The sequence below is a fragment of the Python bivittatus genome, unplaced genomic scaffold (genome assembly GCF_059951505.1).
Source record: "Python bivittatus isolate LINGU-HERP-01145 unplaced genomic scaffold, Pbiv_v1 ctg000100_np1212, whole genome shotgun sequence".
Classification (NCBI taxonomy): Eukaryota; Metazoa; Chordata; class Lepidosauria; order Squamata; family Pythonidae; genus Python; species Python bivittatus.
This window is the reverse complement of record NW_028277038.1, coordinates 2217210-2241393: the sequence shown is the minus strand read 5'-3', so window position 1 is coordinate 2241393 and position 24184 is coordinate 2217210. Positions and strand designations below refer to the sequence as shown.

The 24184-nt window shown below is 47.8% G+C and overlaps 3 protein-coding genes across 5 annotated transcripts in view; 2 read left to right on the top strand and 1 right to left on the bottom strand.

Annotated features, from left to right (window-relative positions):
* The first annotated feature begins 274 nt into the window (after positions 1-274).
* Positions 275-4894, top strand: ARPC3 (actin related protein 2/3 complex subunit 3). Of its 2 annotated transcripts, none has more exons than XM_088135227.1 (7): positions 275-787; positions 1471-1570; positions 2048-2124; positions 3054-3122; positions 3381-3507; positions 4122-4216; positions 4633-4894. In XM_088135227.1, the coding sequence occupies exons 1-7, from the start codon at positions 290-292 to the stop codon at positions 4693-4695; spliced, it is 1029 nt and encodes a 342-aa protein (XP_087991353.1). In that variant the 5' UTR covers positions 275-289; the 3' UTR covers positions 4696-4894. The 2 variants fall into 2 exon arrangements, with proteins under 2 accessions (XP_087991353.1, XP_087991354.1); XM_088135228.1 differs by having other exon boundaries at positions 523-662.
* A 990-nt stretch (positions 4895-5884) lies between these two features.
* ANAPC7 (anaphase promoting complex subunit 7) lies at positions 5885-12940 on the top strand. Its single transcript, XM_088135226.1, has 11 exons — positions 5885-6071; positions 6922-7108; positions 7575-7694; positions 7898-8009; positions 8409-8562; positions 8790-8932; positions 9585-9702; positions 10293-10489; positions 10714-10938; positions 11100-11250; positions 11973-12940. Exons 1-11 carry the CDS (start codon positions 5971-5973, stop codon positions 12160-12162), a joined length of 1698 nt encoding a protein of 565 aa, XP_087991352.1. The 5' UTR covers positions 5885-5970; the 3' UTR covers positions 12163-12940.
* Positions 12941-16831: 3891 nt separating this feature from the next.
* Positions 16832-24184, bottom strand: part of ATP2A2 (ATPase sarcoplasmic/endoplasmic reticulum Ca2+ transporting 2) — a 35736-nt gene continuing 28383 nt past the window's right edge. The window contains exons 17-21 of one of the 2 annotated variants that reach the window (XM_088135225.1): positions 23876-23961; positions 23414-23547; positions 22846-22963; positions 22355-22475; positions 16832-17873 (exon numbers count right to left, since the gene is read on the bottom strand). In XM_088135225.1, the coding sequence (XP_087991351.1) occupies positions 17860-17873; positions 22355-22475; positions 22846-22963; positions 23414-23547; positions 23876-23961 (473 nt within the window). In that variant the 3' untranslated portion in view covers positions 16832-17859. Of the gene's footprint in view, positions 17874-21432; positions 22476-22845; positions 22964-23413; positions 23548-23875; positions 23962-24184 lie in introns of those variants that run through there. The other variant, XM_088135224.1, reaches the window with a different exon arrangement.

Below are 24184 nucleotides of genomic sequence, written 5' to 3'. Positions count from 1 at the left end.
GGTTGTTGTGAGCCGTCCAGAGTCGTCGGGAGTCGGGTGGCATACAAGTAGTAGTAGTAAGAAGAAGAAGAAGAGGAGGAGGAGGAGGAGGAGGGATGGACTCAATAGCTTGATAAAAAGGCCAAATCTAGTCTAAACATCTGAAGACTGTGTGACCAACAACGACAATAATAATAATAGTAATTTTGTTGTGAGCTGCCCAGAGCTATTGAGAGTCAGGTGGCATACAAATTTAATAAATAATAATAATAATTATTATTATTATGAATGCCATCCCTCTCTGGCAGGGATGACCCGTTCCTTGTTGAATTTCAACGACGCGTCTCCCCAAATTTGCCTGGCTGAGTTCTCGCAAAGGCGGCGGCCGGCTTCCCCCCCGCCAGATGTGCTGGACTTCACTTCCCACCATCCCTCCCGGCCTGCTGAGGCATGCCGGGAGTTGAAGTCCAACCCGCCGGGAGCCCGGGCCAGCTGCGCTGTCCGCCGCCGCCCCCTGCCGGCCGCGCGCTTCGTGCCGCAGCTGGAAGAGGAAGGAAGCGCGCCGCCCTTGCAAACGCCGCCGCCGCCGCCGCTCTGCCGGAGGAGCCTCCCGCCTGCCCGCCCGCCAGCCCTTCGCTTCCGTGCCCGGAGGAGCCGCCGCCGCCGCCGCCCCCGAGATGCCGGTGAGAGGAAGGGGGAGGCCGCCGGGGGTCGCCACGGGCCGCTTCCGAACCGAGACGGAGAGCAAAGGCGGGGACGTTGCTGGCTGGGGTGGGGAAGGAGGAAGCGCCTTGAGTACAACCCTCGCGTACGTGTGTGTGTGAGTGTGTGAGTGTGTGAGTGTGATGGTGCGTGCGTGTTTCATGCCCACCCGCATGTCACACCTGCGGGGAGAGGGATGGCTGGCTGGCTGGCTGGCACCCCTCCCGGTCGACCTGGGCATGGGAAAGGCCTGTGCCTGGCCCCGATTCCTCCATCCCTTTTCTCTAGAGACAAGACGGGGTCGGCACAGGGGTTGCAGTGGCAGAGGGAGGCAGCCCTCCCCACTGGGCTCCAGCTCCCATTCCCGCTCCCCACTTGTACGGGAGGGATGTGGGGCATGACACCGGGGGCGCCAGGTTGGGTCTCCCGCAAGGAAGTGTCCATCCCCCAAGGTGGTCACAGCCAGTCTGGTCAGCTCTCAGGCCTGGGGCGGAGTGAGGGGCCCTGTTTCTCCCCCTCGGGGAGCAAAATGCCTTGGACTGGCTGTCCGTTGGTTCTCTCCCAGGTATTTCCTTGGGCCAGGTTTGAGCCGGAGGGCTGTAGGTTGCCGACCCTCGACCCTTCTGCCTCCTTCCATGTTCTGCCAGGAGGCTACAGGCAGGCATGGTGGGGAAGTCGGTGGCATCTTCTCAACGTTTCTAAGGAGAGCCAGAACCCTCCCACGGGTTCACCCCACGGGTGGTCCTCCTTCGCTGCCAATCAACCCCCACCCCCTCTTTCCCATCCCAGGCCTACCACTCCACTCTGATGGACCCGGACACCAAACTGGTTGGGAACATGGCTCTCTTGCCGATCCGGAGTCAGTTCAAAGGACCAGCCCCTCGCGAAAGTAAGTCCGCTGGGAGAGAGAATCTCCTCTAGCTGCCATTCGTTTTCGTCTGGCTGGGGAATTCTGGGAGTTGAAGTCCACCCATCTTAAAGTTGCCAAGGTTGAGGAACCCTGCCTTAGACACTTTGGACCAAATTCCCAGCCAGGTTGATTTAAAAACACTTGGCTCCAGGAGAGAACATAGGGGAACATTTTGGATTTTTGCATCCACCCCATTGATGAGTGCCATTATAACATAAGATGTTGATTATCGTTGTGTTGTTTTTAATCCTCTGGGTTTTTTGTGTGGCACAGAAGTGTTAATAATCCATCAGCATATGATTCTGCCACAGCCTCCCCGTACAGAGAGGTTTGCAAGTGTTTCTTAGGAAAATTTCATTTTCTTCATGACTTTTTGACATTTTCTTCATGACTTCTTCATGACTTTCATTTTCTTCATGACTCAAAAAGACATTGCGTTTCCCTCTTTCTCGCTAGCAAAAGATACGGACATCATAGATGAAGCCATCTACTACTTCAAAGCCAACGTGTTCTTTAAAAATTATGAAATCAAGGTAAGGGGAAGTGGGCCTTAAATGTTCGCCACGCGCAGCCTGGGGTGCTTTTGAGCTTTGTGTTCTCTTTTTTTTAATATATATAATTTTATTGAAAAATTTAAACACAAAAATAAGACTAATATAACAAAAAGAGAGAGGAAAAAAAGAGAAGAGAAAAAGGAAAAAACTAAAGAAAAAACTAAAGGTGCAAAAAGAAAAAGAGTAGCAGAAAAACAGGAAAGAAAGAAAAACGATATAAAGTGGCTTCCAATCGGTTATAAGTACAATTATAAATTTACTTCTTTCTTTAAAGTTACATTGTGACTCCCTTCTTTCTATCATCTATCCTATCTAATCATCAAAACCATAAATCATAAGTTCATTTTTTCCTTTTTTATTCAAAAAGTCCATAAGGGGCTTCCAGGCACCAATAAACGTAGATATTGTCCTTCCGCCAATCAAAGAAGTCAGTTTGGCCATCTCAGCGAGTTCTGCCGTCTTCTCCAACCATTCCTCCATTGTGGGTAGCGCTGAATCTTTCCATCTTTGTGCGCACAATAATGTTGCTGCAGTTATCATCTATAAAAACGATGTTCCGTGACTTTTTTCCCAACTGCTTATCCATCAAAGAGGAAAAGTTCTGGTTTCAGCTGAATGTTAATCTTTAAAATCCTCTGAATGTGTTTGAATCCAAGAGAGCTTTGTGTTCTCAATACGAGAAATGCGAAGCCTTAGAGAAGTCCTGTGGGACAACTTCAAATCTCTGCCTGATCAAACATCGTCTCGGACGGGAGGGTTTTTCAAACTGGGTTCTATGAACCCTATTATTCTGCGAGAACTTTATGGGGCTCCGTGAGAGGTTAGAGGGAAAATAAAAATCAAGTTCCTTTTTGAGAGGGAACCAAAGCAGGCTTGGTATTCCATCTGAAACTCCTTCTTTCTTGCAGAATGAGGCTGACAGAACCTTGATCTACATAACCCTGTATATTTCGGAGTGCTTGAAAAAGTTGCAGAAGGTATGGGCGGCTCTGGGTTTTGCAGTGCTTTCACGGGAAAGGCAGTGCCCTTTTTTAAGTAAAAAAAAAAAAGGAGCTCTGAAATCCAAATAAATAAAATGTAATACAAACTGTAAGATGACGGTGACCTTTTCTTTTTTTCTGAACAGAGCCTGGCACTAAAAAAAAAAAAAAAAAAAGGCTCGTTTTAGAGAGGCAACTGATTGAAATTGGTCTTTATTCTCTTAAATGGCTCAGACGCTTTGCTTTGATTTCCAGTGCAATTCAAAAGGCCAGGGGGAGAAAGAGATGTACACTCTGGGGATCACCAATTTCCCGATCCCCGGAGAACCGAGATTTCCACTGAACGCTCTGTACGCCAGACCTGGCAGCAAACAAGAAGAAGGTAAGCAGGTGGGAGGAAAGGAGAATGGCACTCAGTCTCAGTCATGGTTAGTTAGATAGAAGCTCTACTGAGCTTGGTGTGACTGATTTCTTGGTATAGCATTGGAATAATACACTTCTCAGCCATGGTTACTGCAGCTTTGTCCACGTCACTGAATGTCAAGGCTTCCCTGTCCATTTTCCCACCCCTTGGGCGACTCCCGTTCACAAAGGAATACGTAGCTTATTTTATTCCACTGGACTGGATGAGGGAAACCGTCCAATTACCAGTCGACGTCAGAACCGCGGTTTGAACATCCTTCCAAAATGCCATCAAAAATACAGCGGGGTGGTTAAATCAGGCCATTAGAAAGGGTTTGCGTAAGAGGGAAGAGCAAGATCTAGCTTCATCCCTTGAAAAAAAGATGCCAGGGAAGCTCTTGGTTTGGGAGTAAGAGGAGAATTCTTAAGCGTGTAAGACAATGTTTCTCAACCTTGGGGACTTGAAGACCTGTGGACTTCAACTCCCAGAATTCCCCAGCCGGCTTTGCTTCCCCAAGGCTGAGAAACACTGATTTAAGGGTTTGGCTCTAATATGATCCGTTTTCAGCTGATGGAACTCTTTTCTATTTCAAGAGCTTATGAGAGCATATTTACAGCAACTGAGGCAAGAAACTGGCCTGAGGCTTTGCGAAAAGGTGTTTGATCCCCAGAGTGACAAACCCAGCAAGGTGAGATGCTCTTCCTGTTTCTGCTTTGGCTCTAGTTAAGACGAACCGTAGCTGTCTTTTCTTCATTTTTTTTTTTCCAAAAAAGAACAGCAGAATTGGTCCAATAATGGGTATATTTAAATACTGTAGAACAGTATTTCTCAACCTTGGTCACTGGAAGACGGGTGGACTTCAACTCCCAGGATTCCCCAGCCAGCTGGCTAGGGAATCCTGGGAGTTGAAGTCCACCCCTCTTCCAGTGGCCAAGGTTGAGAAACACTGCTGTTGGACTTTATCAACCAGCTCAACAGCCTGAGATTGCCCGTTTGGAAGTCAACCGCAGAGGGCGTGCCTCAGGTCTTGAAAAAGGGTTAGGAGCGGCTGTTCTGGTTTCTGGTGGGAACTGGGTTTCTGTTATTTTTCCTTTTCTCTCCTAGTGGTGGACCTGTTTTGTGAAAAGGCAGTTCATGAACAAAAGCCTGTCAGGGCCAGGGCAGTGAACGCAGCGTGCGGACCTTTTGTCGCAGCCCCGTGTTTCCAGGGATGTCCAGATTCTTGCTTCTGTTTTAATATAAGTTTCCTACTGAAAGTGAAAAGGTGCTTCTGTATGGGACGGCACTGACGGGAGGAATGTTGGATTAAAAATCACGTGCAATTCTTGTGGAGCTCGATAATAATAAAAACAAACGTTATTTCTAATGCTGTTTGACTGTTGGCCCTGACATCATCCAGCCCGCGTCCAGAAGAGCTCAGCCGTCATTCTTAATGGCTGGGAATTATGGGAGGAGACGTCCAGAAGGGATTGGATGGGGAAGGCTTTTGTGCACTAGTAATATTTGTGCATCTGCTCCGAAGCAAGTCCTGTGCAATCAATACAGGGCAAAAAAGAAGCAGAGCCCGACCGCATCGCACAAGTCCGGTCTCCCCAGGGGAGGATGCATCAAAGACGGCTTGGAGCACAAATAGGCCTGTTGCTTCGGCAATAAAAAAGCCGACTGCGTGGCTTTGGGCCGGTCCCTCTCTCTCAGCCCAACCCACCTCACAGGGTTGTTGTTTTGGGTAAGATAGGAGGAGGAAGGAACGTTATGTACATTCACCGCCTTGAGTTTTTGATAAAAGATAATAAAGGTGGGATAAAAATCAGATAGATAGATAGATAGATAGATAGATAGATAGATAGATAGATAGATAGATAGATAGCCCATTGGTATGAGGAGCAAACTGTGCTGCGAAATGACAGCATAGCCTCCCCCCCGTCCCTATTTATTTTCAAATGAAAACGACTTGCCAAGGACCTGGAGCCATGCAGCGGTGCCTGTCTATAGTTCCCATCAACAATTGTATAGGATGAGGGGCTTTGCAGTACATTGCAGGGGGCGCCCGGTTGGCGGAGGAGGCGAGAGCCAAGGAGGCGGGTCCTCTTCTGCGCGTGCTCACAAGGGACCGCTCCCCCTTCCGCTTCCTATTTTCTAGGGTGGTTTCGAACAGGGTGTCTAACCCGGTGCCTAATGTAAGCCCCCCACACACTGTGTGAACGACAAAGACAATATACGCATATAATTATATTCTAGAAGAGGAAAGTGACATCTGTGGCGCGGTGACGCTTTTCCTGGTGTAGAAGGGCGGCTCCTTCTGGCGTTTCCGACAGGCGGGAGCGAGGCAGCCCCGCCGAGGGGGCACGGCGGGCGGTGTCATGGCCGCCCTCCGCGCGAGGACCCCTCGAGGAGGCGCCATTTTAGAGTCGCCGCCGCCGCCGCCGCCGCTTCTCCGCAGCCATGAGCGTCGTGGATCATGTGCGGGAGATGGCGGCCGCCGGGCTCCACTCCAACGTGCGGCTCCTCAGCGGGCTCCTGCTCACCATGAGCGGCAACAACCCGTGAGTGAGGCGGGGGCCCTCCCCCCGGAGGCTGGCCTCGCAACAGCCCTGCGAGGTCGGCCAAGCGGGGAAAGGAGGACACGCAGCGATCGGCCGGGAGAGCAGCCTGCTGCCGTCATGCCCGTTCACGATGGCGGGGGAGGGCGAGCGCCTTTGGAAGAGGGTTGGCTGGGGAGGGCGGGGGTTGTGGCTCTAGACTCCATGGGAGGCTGGCTCAGGATGTCAGAGTCTGACACAGGAGGATGGGACCCTACAGGCTGATGGGGGTAGAGATCTAGGCAGAGAGGGCAGGTGCTCTGGCTGGGAATCCAAACCCAGCGAGAAGGTGGGCTGGCTGGCTGGCTGGCTGGGGATGATGGGAGTTGCAGTGGAAGCCCAGCTGAAGGAAGCTGGGGTGGGGAAAACTCACCCTGGAAAGATTCACGGCCGAGTTAGCCTCCGAGCCCGGTCCTGCTCCGTCTCCCGGTCGGCTCCTCTGAGTTTGGCCTGCCTTGCAGGGTCGATGTGCAGGGAAGGGATGGCGGAGGTCAGGGGGAGGCAGGGGGTCTTGCTGCAGCTGTTAACGAGCCCCCCGGAGCTGCCAGGATCGTGCCCTCCGGCCGCGTCACATACCTCCTCTTGCAAGGCTGAACCGGCCGGAGCACCGGCTGCTCCTGGCGAGGCTGCAGGGCAGGGGCGCTTCGGGCAGCTCTTCCGTCCTTGGAGGGCGCCGCCAGGAAGGAGAGCACAGGCCTCCTTGGGGGGGACCTGCAGGCCAGGTTCTGCCCCCCACCTGGGGAAAAGATGCCCGGGAACAGGCCGAGGGGCCGCCGCATCTCCGCCGATCACGGTCCGCTCGCGTTTCTTGCAGTGAGTTGTTCTCCCCGTCGCAGAAGTATCAGCTGCTGGTGCATCATGCCGATTCCCTCTTCCATGACAAGGAGTACCGAAACGCCGTCAGCAAGTACACCATGGCCCTGCAGCAGAAGAAGGCCCTGAGCAAAACCTCCAAAGTCAGGCCGTCCACCGGAAGCGCAGCCTCTGCCCCCCAGAGCCAGGTGGGTGGCCGGCCGGCCCGGCTCTAGCCGTGATCATTTGGGGGTTCTCCCCCCCCCCCCGCGCTCCTGGTTTCCCTTTGGGGCCAGCTGGGTCTCTGCTGGGTGAGCGCCACCTTTCTCCTCTTGGTGCTGGTGCTTCTGCCAGTCAGTGTGGCAGTTTATGGGAAATGAAGCAAAGTAACTTTAAATCTGAAGGAAATCGCTCGTAAGGGTGCTGAGCACTGGAGCAGAAACAGGGTCGCTAGGAGTTGACCCCAGCGCGATGGCCCGTGATCAGGAGGAGATAGCCTGGATAGAAAAGGGCCATTCTCCAATTCTTGGCTTCATTCCTCTTGCAAAATAAGGCTGGTCCACGCGTTTGGCTTCTCAGAAGGCTCTGCCTTTAAAGCAAGGGCGAATCTCCTCTTCTTGGCGCTGCGGGAGCTGCAAAGCCATTAAACCAAAGCCCCCCCCTGGTTTTTTCTAGTGCCTGCCTTCTGAAATCGAGGTGAAGTACAAAATGGCCGAGTGCTACACCATGTTAAAGCAAGACAAAGACGCTATTGCTGTCCTCGATGGCATCCCCTCGAGGCAGAGGACCCCCAAGGTAGGTTCCTCCTTGTGACTGAAGCCCCAGGAAGCCTTCGGAAGGCTCTTCCTGACGCCGGAGACTCTTGCGCGCAAGGGCACCGCTTTGTTGCAAAACGTAAGGCACCATCGCAAAGCCTGGGTTGTGCGTGCGTGGGTGGGTGGGCTCTCTTACGACCAACCTATAGCTTTGCTGGAGTCGCTCTCGCCTTTCTGCTGCAGATTAACATGATGCTGGCCAGCCTGTACAAGAAGACGGGCCAGGAGCGCTCCTCGGTGACCAGTTACAAGGAAGTTCTGAGGCAGTGCCCGCTGGCTCTCGATGCCATTCTAGGTAAGCTGCCCCGCCTTTCCCCCTCTTCTTGTCGCTGATTGCAAGGAGAAAAGTTGGCAAGTTTGACATCGCGTGAGGGAAGAGATGCTGGGATGCTCCTTGAGTAGCCGTGCCTCTGCTAATTTGTCTGTAAAGCTTCAAGGGGCCTTCCTCTCTTTTGAGGGAAGAAGATGAAGTGCAGGAATGGTAGGAGAGCTGGTTTGGTGGTTCCGTGAGTTCTGCCAAGCCTGCCCGTTGGCGGGGCTGGGTCACTTTGGTTGAACATCCTCGGCTCGGCCTGCTCTGGCCCCGTTGGGTTTCGGCTCCCATCGACTCTCAGCCAGCCTGGTTGCATTCAGCTACCTGATCAAGCACCCTTTGTCAGCCTGGAAATCGTAGTAACGGTCTGTCCTCATGTAGGCTTGTTGTCGCTCTCGGTGAAAGGCGCAGAAGTCGCTTCCCTGACCATGAATGTGATCCAGAGCATTCCGAACCTGGATTGGCTGTCGGTGTGGATCAAAGCGTACGCGTTTGTGCACACGGGCGATAACTCCAGGGCAATCAACACTGTCTGGTGAGCATCCAGCTCAAGATTCACCACTCCTGCTGACTTATCCTGAGTGATACAGAGAGGTCCTTGGACCTTGGAAGCAAAATGCTGATTGTAAAATCGAGAATACCTTTTAAAATGTACTTTTTTCCCAGATTGCCGAACTGAACTCTCGGCTCCTCTCCGATAGGTATTCTAGGATATTGTTTCACAATAAATCCTATTTTTCCATTTCTGCTTTTTCCCAAAAGCTCGCTGGAGAAAAAGTCACTCCTAAGAGACAATGTGGATATATTGGGCAGCTTAGCAGACCTGTATTTCAGAGCTGGTGACAACAAGAACGCCATTCTAAAATTTGAACAGGCACAAATGTTGGATCCATATTTAATAAAAGGTAAGGCTCTGGAAAATAGGGAGAACTATTTGGGTCCTTCATTCAATTTGCGATATAACTTTAGGCATTAGAAATCAGTTGCTCTGAAATCCGTGGGTCTTTTCTTGTGAGAAAGATGGCCGCTGTAAATGAAACAAAAAACAAAACAAAAAAAATGTATAATGGCACTGAAGATGAAGGGAAAACTAGGGCAAATTAATTGCGCTCATGAGTTCACTAAAATTAGACAAGCGATTAGATCTCAGTTGTAACTGGTTGAAAAATATCTACAATTGAGCACTGACATGTTAACAGCAAGTGGAATCCTCTGCTGCTGCTGAAAGCTTTTTAAAGTTTGTGTTGGACAAGAATATTCAGGGATAATGACATCCTCTTGAATTTAATTTCTTTCCATTTAAAAACTGAATCACAATAAAAGAGATTTCCGGCTTTCTAGTTTTGCAAATTTGCGTATGTGTGAATGGATCTCTAAACACTTTTCTGGCATTTCCAGATATGACAGAGAGAGGGAGAAAGTCTCAATCTTAGCAATGTTTGAGCACAGTGGTAAGAAGCGAATGGAGTTGGCCTCTGGTGTCTCTCCAGCTTCTACTGCTTTGAGTAGTTTTATTGCTCTTCTGACATTTATTGCTCTTTCCTTTGTTTTTCTCAGGGATGGACGTCTATGGTTATTTATTAGCCCGGGAAGGTCGCCTTGAGGATGTGGAAAACCTTGGGTGCCGGCTTTTCAACATCTCTGATCAGCATGCAGAACCTTGGGTAGTATCTGGGTAATCATCACTGTTTGTACTTGTCCTTCAACAATTTCCTCAAACTGTTTGGAATCCATCCAAGCTCCAGGCTAATAAAAGTAGTGATTGACCCTTGGGGTCTCCCGAAAGTCAATCTGAGTTGAGAACAAACATAGTAAAATCTTCCTTCATCTGAACTGGGCAGATCTCCTTGAGTTTGCAATGGTCTGAGTGAGGTCTTACTATGGAGAGGTGGAGGAGTTTTTGCAACCCAGGGGCATTGGAGAAAGCCACTTTCAAAGTAACCCTTGGTTGAAACTCAAGTCAGAGTGACTCTTATTGAGCTGTTGGGTGCCAGAATCTCTATGGGCTTTAAATCCAGTCTGTGGGGGGGAGATATTGATGCAGGGGGCAAAGAATGACTAGCATTTTGCAATTAAGCCTTCCTAGCAATGCTGCCCAAGTTCAGTGACAGGGAGTTTATTATATTTTTCCTAAAGCCAGTGTTTCTCAGCCTTAGCAACTTTAAGGCTACCTTTTGACAGGGCTGGAATTTGAGGGCTTCCTCCCCTTCCCTTCCCTTCCCTTCCCTTCCCTTCCCTTCCCTTCCCTTCCCTTCCCTTCCGCAGCTGTCACAGCTTCTACAGCAAGCGCTACTCACGGGCGTTGTACCTGGGCGCCAAAGCCATCCAGCTGAACAGCAACAGCGTGCAGGCCCTGCTGCTGAAAGGTGCCGCTCTGCGGAACATGGGCAGAGTGCAGGAGGCCATCATCCACTTTCGCGAAGCAATACGGCTCGCGCCTTGCAGGCTGGACTGCTACGAAGGCAAGTGGCTGCGTCGGGGTAAATTTTGCAGTACCCTGAAAATCCCCACATGGTGGGAATCGAGCCTCTGGACCTCCTTTGGGGCATCTCTGATCTTCTGGCCAGAGTAACAGAGACCGATGGACATCTCTGAAGCTTTGAGCTTTCAACTCCTTGCGCTAAACCCTTTGGCGTGGCTTTGTTGCTGAGCCAAAGAATCTTCATCAACCTCTTTTGCCCGTCAGGTCTCATTGAATGCTATTTGGCCTCCAATGGCCTCCGTGAGGCCACCGTTATGGCAAATAACGTGTACAAGACGCTGGGAGCCAACGCTCAGACACTGACGCTCTTGGCCACGGTTTGCCTGGAGGACCCTGTGGCCCAGGAGAAAGCCAAAACCTTGCTGGACAAAGCCCTGATGCAACGCCCCGATTACATCAAAGCCGTGGTCAAAAAGGCTGAGCTGCTGAGTAAGTGACCTTCCCCCTTTCTGCACGCTGACTGGTTAAACCCAGCCCGTTTAGATGGGCCCCTCCGTTCCTGGGAGATGAAGGGAGCAGGTTTGCAACAGCTGGAATCTGTCTTGGGGTTCTCGGCTTGTTAGACTGCTTGTTTTTTCCTTTGCCAACAGGCCGAGAACAGAAGTATGACGACGGAATCGCTCTGCTGCGCAATGCCTTGGCGAACCAGAGCGACTGCATCCTGCACCGGATGTTGGGGGACTTTCTCGTAGCGGTCAATGAATATCAGGAAGCCATGGACCAGTACAGTATTGCATTAAGGTAACCCATCCGAACCCCTGTTGCTTCCGCCTCTTTCCCTTCGTTCTCCACTCTCCCTCATTTTCTCACGGCCACACATGCAGAACGGCCTTGGCCTCTTAAAAGATGTTTCTGGTGCCTTAGTTGTTCCCCGTGAAAGTATCACAAGGTGCTCTAACTGCTGCTTTCAAGGGTGAGGGTCCCAAAGGTTCAGCAGGTGCGCAGTGCAGAACTACGGAGGGACAGGATCGAAAAGACATAGAGCAGGCAGCCGGTCGCTTGTGGGCACCATTCAGGATGTACATTCGGGCTTTTAAAGTCTCGAAGGGTTAGGGCCTGACTGTCATGTCAAGAGCCGCCCCTTAGAGGAGGTCCTGCTTTGAGGCCTGTTTGTCGAATATTTCCTTGGGGGTTCGGTTCAGCCCCTTTTTATCCCATCTCCTGAAAAAGAGTCCAGATCTTCCTTTCAGACAGACCTTTTCAGTTGGATTAATCATAATCGCAGCTGTTCCTTTTTTTTTTTTCAACTTGATTTAAACTCTTCCATCTTTCATTTTTAATCAGCACCTTTATGGTAGAAGTTGGAATAATCAAAGGTTTCTTTCTGCATTTGAACCTCTGAGCGAATTCCCCTCTTCTTTCACCCCTCCCAAGGCAAACAGCTAGGCAGGCCAGGTGAGGATTTGGGCAGTGGTCCTCAAGGCTGTGATCTTTCTGTCTCCTCCCCCCCCCCCCCCCCGCAGTTTGGATCCCAATGATCAGAAGTCACTGGAAGGAATGCAGAAAATGGAAAAAGAAGAAAGTCCCACAGATGCAACCCAGGAAGAAGATGTGGATGACATGGAGGGGAGTGGAGAGGAAGGTGACCTTGAAGGCAGCGACAGCGAGGCAGCCCTGTGGGTTGATCAGGAGCAGTGGTTTCGTGGGCAGTGAGGCAGCCTCGGAGGACGATCCAGCACTTAAGGCGCAAGGGATGGTCGGGGTCCTGATCTTCCTTGGCATGGACAGGAACGCAGATTGAGGGGCAGGCTGAGGCACTGAGCCATTAAAAAAAAAAGAAAATTTGATTTCTACATTGTGCTTGTAACGCTATTTATTGACTGTGCAGGCTGAGCGACTTGATTGAGGGGGGAGCAGAGACTGCTGTCAAACAGTGATGTTGAGTTCTTTCTAAAATTAGACCCTTTAAAGAAATCTAAAGCCTTTCCCGGACATGCGCCAGTGTTACAAATCGTTGCAAACTAATTATGCTTTATCCCCAGTGGCGTTAATGGTGGGCTGCTCTTCTTTCCTTTCACAAATGAGGGCTTTATTCAGAGTCTTTAGAGGCCCAAACGCCTCCAGAAACAGGCAGGAGTCTTGTATTGAGGGAGCAAAGCTTTTTCCAACCTTTTCCCCCCAACTTCTCCTGGGTTTTGAGGATGCTTGGCGTGCGTGTTTTTGAAACAGAAGCGTGCCACTTCAGGATTCTAATTGACAAACAACTTTGGAAAGCAGATATGGAGAAATCAGTCCTTTCTCTAAAGCTTAATGCATGCATGACTTTCCCTTTAAACTCTGCTGTGGATATTAGATAAAGTGAGATGGATCAGCGCCAAGGAAGGAACAGCCAAGAAAAGGCTCTTACTTCAGTTTCTTACCTGCTCACCCCAATTAGTGTTAAGCTTCCTCCCTTCCCTGTCTAGATTACTATTAAAAACATTTGCTCAGATCTGCTGCTTCAGACTCTCATTTGGCTCGCATTAAGTGACTCGGTCTGGCAACAAGTCACGCTGGGCCCGTCCTGTGAAGTTGCTTGCATGCAAATTGCATTCGGTGTTTTCACCAAGGGATGGGCAGCCAGACATCTTTTGCTTGACCTCCCACCCGGAACCTCTTCTACCCCCCCCAGAACTTACTTTCTTGGTTATATGTTTGGGGGGAGATCCTTAGCTTCCCCCACACACTTCATCGTTGCAATATTCCACCATTCTTTGGGAATCAATTTGCACTGTTCTGTTGAAATACACTTTGGCTTCATTCATTTTGATAACTTATCCTGTTGCATTATTGCAACGTCCTCCACCACAATTTCTGCCTGTTGTAGAGAACTGGGGGGGGGGGGTGCATAGGAAGAGCTTGCATCTTGGCGGTTTCCTGCTTCACCCTTTCCACCCTGATTTTTTGAGAAAAAATGAAAGTTGTGCCAGCAAGAGTGCGGCATTTTACCCCAAATTTTGGCACATGCAGACAGTCAGTTGGCCCAAAGGCATTTTGGGGCAATAAAGAGGATTGGGTTTGACTTTGTGATCTGCAGCTGCCCAATTTATCCAACTTTAAAAAAAAGAGAGCAGGAAGCATTACACTGGGGAACTCCCACACTTGAAACATCACCTGATACTTCACAGGCATCCCATTCCTTCATATACCAGCCTTTCCCCAGCTGGTGCCCTCCAGATGTGCTTGACTGCAACCCCCATCATCCTCAAGTTAGAGAAGAAACAGCCCCCCCCCCCCATGATTGCTCTCCCAAAGGCTGGAGAGGAGGAAAGTACCAAAAGGGAGTGTGTTTCATATGTGGTAGTCATGCAATAAAGTTATATACATCCTTTTGGCGTACAATTCTTGGTGAAATAAAGTTCATTACCTAACAGAGAATTAAATGCTCCCCAGAGTTAGCATTCCTGCGTTTATTTACATGATTGAATTTTAAGCTTAAAAATAAGGAACTTATTTAATCTTAGCAGCTAAAATAATAATTGCGCAACATTGGAAAACTGAATAATTAGATATGGGTTACCACGGCCTCTTCCATCACCGTGGTAGATCAAGTTAAAATAACAAGGCAGGAGCCACAGTTCTACCACACTTGGATGGCCTTCATGTATTCCTTTAACTGGCAATACTTGAGATGCACGTAAACATGAAGGTGCTTATAATCTGTTTTCCTCTCTACTCTGTTTAGTAGATTTCCCCCCTGCACATTACAGATTTATCTTATTCAGTTATTTGGTAACATTCATTCATTCCTGTTGAACACAAATAAGAATTAAAAGACCAAAAGGTTTTTTTTAATCTTAATCCACCAGACCTGGAACACACATACTGTACGTCACGTATGAATCATTCTCCCTCTCAGCTTATTTCATGCCGTTAAAGTTTTATAATTTATTTATAAATTATGAGGGCTAATATTCCTGCCCCCCGATGGGCGCTTACCAGCATTTGCTCGTTCCTAATATTTTTGGACAAGCTGCCTTCAGTCTTGCAAATTAATCACTAACGCTCTAGGGATGGAAGCGTTGGACATTTCACTGCAGTGACGGATGTTTATATCATTAAATCCATGTTTAAAATTACCGGCAGCTTTCTTCCGCTCTCCAGCACACAGAGAAACAGACCTTAATGGACTTGAAAAAAACAAGAGTCTTTTATCACAAAAGAAGCTGGGCTTTTTTTAATACATGGTTCCTTTTTGCAATGATTATAACTATTATTATATTTAAGGCCCTGACTCAGACGCCCACACCAACCCTGGCTACGCCACGAATTGCAGTCCCAGAAAGTGAGTTACTGTAGAGCAAACAGCTGAGAATGACACTTATTTCCCCTGCAAGAAAACGGGACAAAGTGCCCCAGTTCCTCTGAGCAACTGAAGTCTGCTAGAGGTTGGTTTGGTTTATGCATCTTTTCCAAGGAAGGGGCACTGCAGGCCGCTTACAGTGTTTTCATTGGGGCCCAAACTATCTGTAAGCAAGCCCCACAAATAGGGGCAGCCACTGGCCAGCCTTCTCTGCTGGAGGCAGGCCTCCGACAGCTGCCAGGGGTGGGCCACTGGGGGCCCCCTGGGGCCCTTGGCCTGGCCTTCCTCATTCGCACCCCTCTTGACTTACCAATATGGCGGGTGCTGCGCCCACTCCCCACTAGGGCCAGCTGGGTTCTCTGCCCATAGAGTCTGTTTACTGCGGGTGCCAGAGAGGCTGGCTTCTCTAGACAGTAGACTCTATGGTTGCTGTTGCTCAATGGGCTGCTCTACCCAAGGTTTTAAGCAGGGTTTCTCAACCTGGGCAGCTTTTGAGATGCGTGGACTTCAACTCCCAGAATTCCCAGCCAGCCACGCTGAAGTCCACATTGTGGTGCAGATGATACTGAGCACCATGGATCCTCACTCCAGCTATAAGGATGTTTGGCAAAGCTAACCACCTAAATCACTGACAAGGCACCAGACATTTTCAGCATGACTGTTTGCTACTACGCTATCCCGTCTGTCGGTTACTACCTTTCACTAGTTATTTCTATGCTCTTAAACTCTTAAACTCTGCATCTGCTTCTTCACAAGCATCACTCTAAAAGTCATTCCAAAGTGGCGGGACCCCCACCTACCCAACAGTTGCAAGCAAGGGCCTGTGGTCTAGCATTGCTTCGTACTTTGCGGGGGCAAACATGAAGCCCATGTTGGAGAAATGAAGCTTAGCGAGCAAAGAACACCGAAAAACAAATTGGAAAGAAAAGGGCCACAGAAGGTACGTTAGGCAACATCTGGAGGGGAAGGCAAGTGCCAAATCTGACACACCTACCATTTTGTAAGAACGGGCTACCAGTCTTACTGTCTTCTTTATAATCCACAGAGGTAATTAGTTTCCTTCTGGCTTTATCAACTTGAACTGGAAAGTGGCTAAATTAGCAAGGCATAAAACTTGATCCAATTACCCATCACGCAGGCCACATGGAACTCCAGCTTGCAGCGAATCTACCTGTTCCAAAATAACCCTCAAAGTCTAAGAAAAGCAAAGTATATTTGCAAGCAAGTATAAAGAAGGATAAACTGACTGAACGTTTAATAGATTTGGCTTGAGCCAAACTGGAGTAACAGCATCACAGCAGTATAAAATCTCTCTTAAATCTTTCCAGCCATTTAACTGCAAGCTGGAAACACCATCTTTTTATAGGAATAGCTTAAAATAACACATTATTCACAGCCTACAGTCCTCTGATATTTTCTGCCAAGGATTACCAGCAAAAATCCCAATATTGTAGCAATTACTTTTCTTTCTCTTAGGTTCTTCTTCTAAATGCAGATGCCATGCAAAAACAAAAACAAAAACGATCTTCTAATCCATTAACCGGAAGCAATAAAATGCAAATTCAAATTGCAAGAAGAATATAAAAGACGACATACTCAAGACAAAAAACAGCATCTAAGGTTGCACACGTGTGAAGGGCTCGAGTTTGTTCTCTTTCTGTTCTAGCAGAATGACAGCTGTGGCAGTGCTAATTTGGCTTCTAAATGCTCGAGGGGAGGTGTAATTTTATTGTGGCCAGTCACAAGTTCGAAAGATGTGGTTCTTTGCATTCCAGCCACTGCTGCCTTTTTAAGAACTAAATTACAACGGTTGTCATTGGTTGGCTGGTGAAAGAGGCTGAAAGGCGATCGAGTGAGTCATTTGGACTGTCTTCTTGCACAAAAAGCTACTTACAGGAACAATACTAAGCCACCTAAGAGCCCTAATTACTGGAAGCGTACAACCCAGGATTCTCTGAATGAGTATGATGCTCTTCTGGCTAAGCTGCAGAGGAACGGGAGCCAACCACAGAACGGGAAAATACATGAAAGGCAATGGTGTTATTGTAGAATAAGTTTTATTTTACCCGAAACCAGGATGGTAGTGTGATGCTCCATCAGACGTTATTTACAACTTCTAAAAAAAAGTCACAGATGCTGTCTTATAAACGGATCCAAAGTGCTTCCACTGCGCGGAGCCACACGAGGCCTCGGCCCTGCCTCGCCCGTGGAATTTTGTGGAGGTAGGATCCAGTCGACGTCGTCTCTTTGTCGACCACCTCTCGTGTTTGAAATCCATCAAAGAAAAATAAATGAAGGACAACAGGGTCTCCTGCTGGGTGGCGCTGGGAAGTCTCCGCCTGGAAGCACTAGAGGTTCACTCTTGTTCAGATAAAATGCATCACATGTGTATTGCACTGAATGTGTGTCTACGACTTTAGATTTAAATAAGTTACATTACTACAGTGCAAGAGGTCTATTTGCACACTCCAAGATATTTTAAAAAAGCTGAAGTTATGGAATTGAAGATTTAACAGTTTCTTAAAACATTTCAGGAACAGTACCATTCATCAATGATCTGTATAAATAGAATTGCATATTGTACAGAGCTGTTTAAACTGTTACTTTAAGATACAATAGAGATTATTGGCTACGTACAACTGAAAAGCATGCATTACAGTCTAATACTGTACATTTTATAAAGTATAACATTTTACACAATGAAATATGGAAAAGAAAAAACAGGGAAAAAACTTGGCCAGTCACCACTCGTATTTCTTGCTCAGCAGTTTAGGGAGGCTTGTCTTCATGCATTCCCAAAACATCTTTGCAGAGGTCTGTTTTATCAGTTAAAAACTATATTGCACATTTTGGTAGTTCTGTATATAAACTTTAGTTGTAAGAGCACCACACACTTCCTTCACGGAACACAAGTTTGCAGTTCAATTTTTTTTCTCCTTCGCTATGGAAAGGCTTTTTTTTTTCCATTTACAAGACTCATGCAGATGTTTTCAGCAGATGCGTTGCTAAAGACACATGCAAGAAAATTAACCTTACAATTCTGCAAAAATTTGTTTAGGACTAAATGATTACTCCAGTATCACTGCAAAGGAAAAAGAGAGAGAGAGAGAGAGAGAGAGAGGGAGAGAGAGGGAGAGAAAAGGAGGAAAACATTAGTGATAAAAGACGGATAAAGAAGGCTTAATAAAAGCAAAGCTGGCTTTTTTTTTTAAAGGCTTAGTAGCGATAGACAATTGATAATGACCTCCCATGTTCCAACAGGAGAATGCAAGTTAATGGGAAAAGAACAAAGAATTAAAAGCTAAGAGGACATTTAGAATTAGCAGCTCTCCACCCACCCCAAAGCTGCAAGCTGGTTAGTGGATCAGACAGGAATACAGCCAATTGCTGAATTGAGACACTCTTCAAGATCTGCTTTCTCTCGAGACCCTGTGGTTACATGCAGGGGCTTGTAATACTTCCCTTTCAAGAGCTTTTGGAAGGGGCTGTGCCCCCAAAATCTGGAGCCAACTGAATCTAATCCATTCATCCATATTCACTGCTAAGAGCTCACTCAGATTAAGGGCCTTGACAGCACAGGCAACTTTAAAACAGCATTGCTACTGCTGCCTAGCAAATTATGACTCACTTCAGAAATCTACCTCCACCTTCTGGATGTAGGGCACTAATATTTCTATATTCCTAGGACCCATTTCCACGTCTGTGACCAACAGTCTTTAATTGCAACGCTGTCGTAATCTGTTTGGTTCCCAATACGCGATTCCTTTGACCATCTACTGTGCTATGCAAAGCAACTGGATTGCTTAAGCTTTCTCCAGGTTTTAAAAATCTAGTCGTTAATTTCAGAGGCATCTGTTCAAATGAAAAGCATCTTGTAGGTTACATCTTGTAGGTTAGGAACCTGCCAAGAATGCTATCTTATCCTCACTCTTCACTTCCTGCCCCTGAACAGAGTTAAGTTTCTTGGCAAATAGAATACAGACTCAGAACAGCAGACCAATCTATTGACCTATTTTTTTTCTCCTGAAATCTGACAAGATTTACTCTGCAGCGCCCATTTTATTCATTCCCTCTTAATAAAACATTTTCAATTTGCTTTTTGCAGTATGCAAAGTGTGTGCCAGAAAGTACCCAGCTCTCTTTTTGGCTGTTGCGTAAATTTGCTTTTAAGCAATGAGCAGAGATTAGGGAAACGATGGTTAAGCAGTGCAAGATGTAAAACAAGACAGGTGTGAGGACACAAGACAGTTTGGATTATTTTACATGCCTCGTCTACTCTGAAACCCTCCCTGCCTTTCTCCTTTCATTCTGCTAAGTGTTTTATCGGTTGTGTCCTGGGAAGATTTGAGAAGAAGGCTGCATGTTGTTTTATTATCGTGAAGGTCCCTACCACCCTTTCAGATGCTCTCTGAAGAAAAAGTAAAGTTCGAAACTGAGCAGCTGCAAATTTGTGCACAATGCAATTTAGAAACAAAAACACAATAAGCCACATTCTGCTGACTTAAGATGACAGCTGTATTGTGTAAATAAAAAAAGGGAGAAAACAAATACCAGGGAAGCTCAGCTCTGGTTTTTAAAATATAACATCCTGCTGTCTGAGAATCAGGGAGTCATGGCCCAATGCACTTGGGGGGGGGGGTATAATGACACTGGGTTGGGCTGTATAAAACATTTGCAAAATCAGGCCTGCAGAATAAACAATGTCCATGTAGATCTGTTTCAGTATTTTCTAACCCCAAGAATAAAAAGCCCACTTTTCTCCAGATGTTTTGAACTACCGCTCCCAGAATCCCCTTGCCATTTGGGTCATGTTCCCTGGGGCTTATGGGGCAACTCCTATGCAACTGCAACACTTCTGGAGAGAGCCCAGTTCTCTCGGCCAGCTGTTGCCCAGAAACAGAGAGACAATCAAGGATGTTCTTGTGCTTCACTCTCTTAAGAACTCCTTATAAACTTGTGCTGCTGGAAGCTGAACCATTTGCAGCTCTTCCCTCTAACACCAAACAGCGGATTTTTAGAGAGGCCTTGGATAAATTCCTGTCCAGCCTCACCTGGGAGTGAAGACCGATGATTACCTGACTCACGTTCTTGTGTGCGCAAAGGGAAAAGCAGCACAGACTCGCCTCCTTTTTTAAGTGACAGGCATGTGGATCCCCACAGAAAAGGCACTCTGGGTGTCCTCAGAGCATTAGGAAATAACCTGTCCTAGGCTGAGCTTCAAGAGGCAGGGTGTTCAGAAACCCCACTGCCATCGCCACGGCTGCCCGTGGTAGGACCTCTCGCCACAGAGACCTGGAGCGATGCTGCTGGACGAGCAGCAGAGAGACCCACTGGTACATCCACCATACAGCCAAGTTAATGCTCCAGGCACACGTCCCAAGCCCATTCCAGAGTCTCTAACCGCTTTCTAAACCGAGTGCATCCTGGGAGCGCAGGCCGAGCCTGGCTTTGGGCAACACAGGGCTCCCCTCCCCCTGCGCAAAGCCAGGCACGGGCTTCCCAACAGCACCTTTACCGCATTTCGGGGCACCTTTCGGACGAACGCCAGGGGCTGCCCAGCAAGACCCCACTTGAGCCTCCAACTGTTTTAAGAAGCCAAGAAGGGAGCACGGTCGCCTGCTGGCTCTGAAGGGGCCGGCGCGGGGCTTTAGAATCGGGCAATGACTCAAGCCTCTCGTGCCCCAGCAGCCTCTTGCTCAAGGTTCAAATCAGCAGAAGGGGGTGGGGGGCGTCTGCCAGCAGCCCCACGCTCCAAAAACCCAGGCTGTTGTGCTACTCTCAGGCAGTTGGTGCAGGCTAGAGATAACCTGGCACGGGAAAGGCGATGGAGCATTTATTTATGTAGTGCTTTGGAAGGGCACACGGCATACGCTATCTTTTTTTTTCAGTTTCTTTTAAATACACAGCACACCACCACTGAAATGGCGAGATGGGAAAGATACTCACTTCAGTCGATGAAATGTTGGAAGGCATTGGAGAGAAACACCACACAGTTAGACTGTTAATGAACTTACGTACCATACGGGACTCAGTTTGGAGAGGCAATAAACAGACATCATGCACAGACATTTATCACAATAGAACGATGGTGGTTAGTGCCACAGGAAAAATAAAAAAGAGTTTTCTATACGGTATGTTCATTTCGTTATGTGGTATTTACAGATTTTACAAAACACACACAAACAAAAGTTGTTACTTATTTGCTTCAGCGTAAGATGCGGCTAGCAGATGATACCTCACAAGGTGGCACTGAGAATTACAGGCCTAACCGAAAAAGAAAAATCCCCAGAGAGAAATCCAGCTCTAAAAAATCTGAGCAGTTTATTTCCAGCAGTTTGGTTATAAATGCCCCTATTAAACAGTAATGAAACAGAAAAAAAAAAAAAATCTGACACAAGAATTAAAATGGAATTTAAGAGCCTCCTAGGGTAGAAATGAAATGAAAAACAGAATTGTCTCAATTTTTAAAAAAAATTTATTCTTTTTTTTTTTTTTGCGCTTCGCTTGAAGTCCATCCAGATAGCCTTCTCCCTCCTCCTGCTCCTCCCCCACCCTCCCAAAGTGGGCAATGCTGGTGAAACAATGTTGTTACAGTAAAAATACATACGATATTTAAATAAATAATTTGTTTCTGCTTTATGTTTTTGTTTTTTTTTTAAAAAAAAAAAAACCAACCCTCTACATGTGTTGGGGATGGGGGAAAAAAAAAATCTAATTGTAGCAGGTTGGCTCTCAAATGGTATTTTCTGCACCAGCAAGACCAGGCATACCTCTTAAGGACAGAGCGTAAACAAGATGCCTCTGGAATCTAAAGTTAACAGTATGGAAAATGCAAAAACGAAACGAAACCAAAAAAAAAAAAGGAAGGGGGAAAATATTGAGGTAGCAGTATAATCCGCCCAGTGCAGAAAACACCCAACTGAATGACGAATTAGGATTAGATGACCCATCATGCGGCAGACATGAACAGCTGCATGCTTCTGGTTTAAGGGGGGAAAAACCACAACATTCATTCCCTAAAATCTGCTACCGATCACTGTTTTCTCAAAATAGCGTCCCTGCCCCCCCCCGGCACGTTTGCTGTTTTTACAAGGATGAGTTAACTATTAAACAGAACACTGTACATGCTTCTCCTCTACAAAAAATATTTGCATAAAATAGTGTTTAATTTCTCTGTACATGTCAATGGACACCCTCGTTTGTGTATAAAAGAGGGGGGGAAGAGGACTCCCCCACAGGAGTCAGGGGAAAGAAAAAGAAAAGAGGAAAACCCAGGGTCTAGAATATGGAACCTCAGTCACCGGCAAATATGTTCATGTGAAAATTCAGCAGAATAAGACAATTGCTTGGAACAATTAAAAAAATTGATTTAAGTTAAACATCTCTCTGACTGCCAAGCTACTATCCCTTCAGGTCAAGAAAAAAACATGTCACTAAAGTTAGTGTCTGTGCTATAAAGCCAAATGACCAACGGCAAGGACATGAGCACGAACGGCCAGGAGATCCCTTCAGTACATGCAGATAAAGGACGTGGTTTGGTGGCAGGCGGCCCACCATCTTTACCAGGTTCTAGGTAAGTACGCGCCACAAACTTAAGAGTCTCATCCAGCAGGATTACGGGCAGGGAGATTTTCAGCACCATCAGCCACTGGGTCACATTCAGAGGGGTGATCTGGAAGATCAACTGGGAAAGAGAAGGCAAAGGTCAGGCTGATGTTTGGGCGACGCGGCAGGTCACAGGAGCCAGAGGTTTGGGGAGATGCTGGCGGATCAGGGAAGACAGAATGGGGTTGGGGTCTTCCTTCGCTCTTGAATGGGGCCCGGGCCTGGAGGTGTCAAATCAATGGATCTGGAACAGGAAACCCCAGCTGGCTCGTAAGGTGCCACACGACCGGGGATGCGCTAACAAGGACACACGGTGTGTTTTCATTTCTGCCCAGCGGGTCACTGGGAAGAGCGGCTAGGAAAGGAGAGAACGCCAAGCTCTCCGCAGTTTCAGGCGCTGGGGTTCCGAGGCTCCCTCTGGCCCCCGGGCACGAGCGGCAGGGACTTACTGGCAGTGGTTCTACATAGAGGATGAGGAAGTGAAGCGACATGGACAAGCAAATGGATCCCAGGAGCCAGACATTCTCCCACGGGGGCATCCGTAGCAAGGACTGGTTCTCCGAGAGGCTGAGGGAGGAAAAGAGAAAGGGTTGGCTTCAGAGTTCACAGTGGCCTTCGAGACGGGAGTTACGGAGGTTTCCGCTCGACACGACTGCAGGGCACAAACTGGGGGAAGACTGCTCCGGTGGAAAACACAGTTACTGTTACTCTTCAAAAGAGCCCCTTACAACTTTCTCTGATCCCCACCCCACCTCCTTTGCTTTGCAGCGTTCCTCCAACAACGTCAACGGGTCTGTTTCTGATGTTCACAAGTCACGGAAGACGGGTGACACCTTTTCCACCTGTCTAGTACACCTTCCTGAATTTACTTAAAACCTACGGCAAAAAAAATTGAACCTTCTTGATTCTATAAACAGATAAAATCATGGATAAATTCTGACCTCAACATTGGTGACAGATGGAAAGAGGACGAGGCGCAAGGACATCTTTTTTATTTTTCATTTTGGATATGCTAACCTGTTGAGGGCATTGCACATCTCTATGGTGACCAAGACAGAGAGTGCCATCGTCATGGGATAGGGAGACTCAAACACCACACAGTCAACTCCTTCAAACTCCGGATTTTCATCGCTGCACTGCAGGAAATGACTCTGAAAAACAGCAGAAAACAACACTAATCTCAGTAAACCCCCTGAGCCAATTTGCTCCTGTATCCCAAATTCACTGAAGCATTCTTAATCGCAGAGAAGACCCCACGCTTTTTTAAAAAACACCATTCCTAGTCAGAATTGTATTGTTAAGCAGAGACTACTTGGATGGGTAAGAGGTTTTTCCACAATACTTGCTAGTGGTTTTTAATAAGACTTTTGAGGCTGTCTTCCAATGACATGCCACGTAGGCAGGCCGCTGCACATTGAAAAAACCTAAGCTCTGTTCTGAACATGGTTTCCAAGAACTGAAATATCAAAAAGGAAATACCAGCTGGTAGTAGGTAACTCTCGGGCCCCCGTCAGCAGCAATGAACCACCAAGCCGCGGCTCCCACGGTTGCAGCTCCCACGTAGCCTTGAGGAGGAGAAAAGGTGTTTTGGTTCTTGCTCTGCTGAATGACAGGCACCCCACCAATGGACCAGTGTCCTGGGTATCCCCTGCCATCACTCTGCATGCTTAGATCCCAATGACCAAGTCATCACAACTGGACCCTTTCCCACATCACATCTCTCATTCAGAACGCATCCAGGGAAGTGACTATGCTGTACGAGTGAGAAGCGTTGGGCGTGCGAAGCCT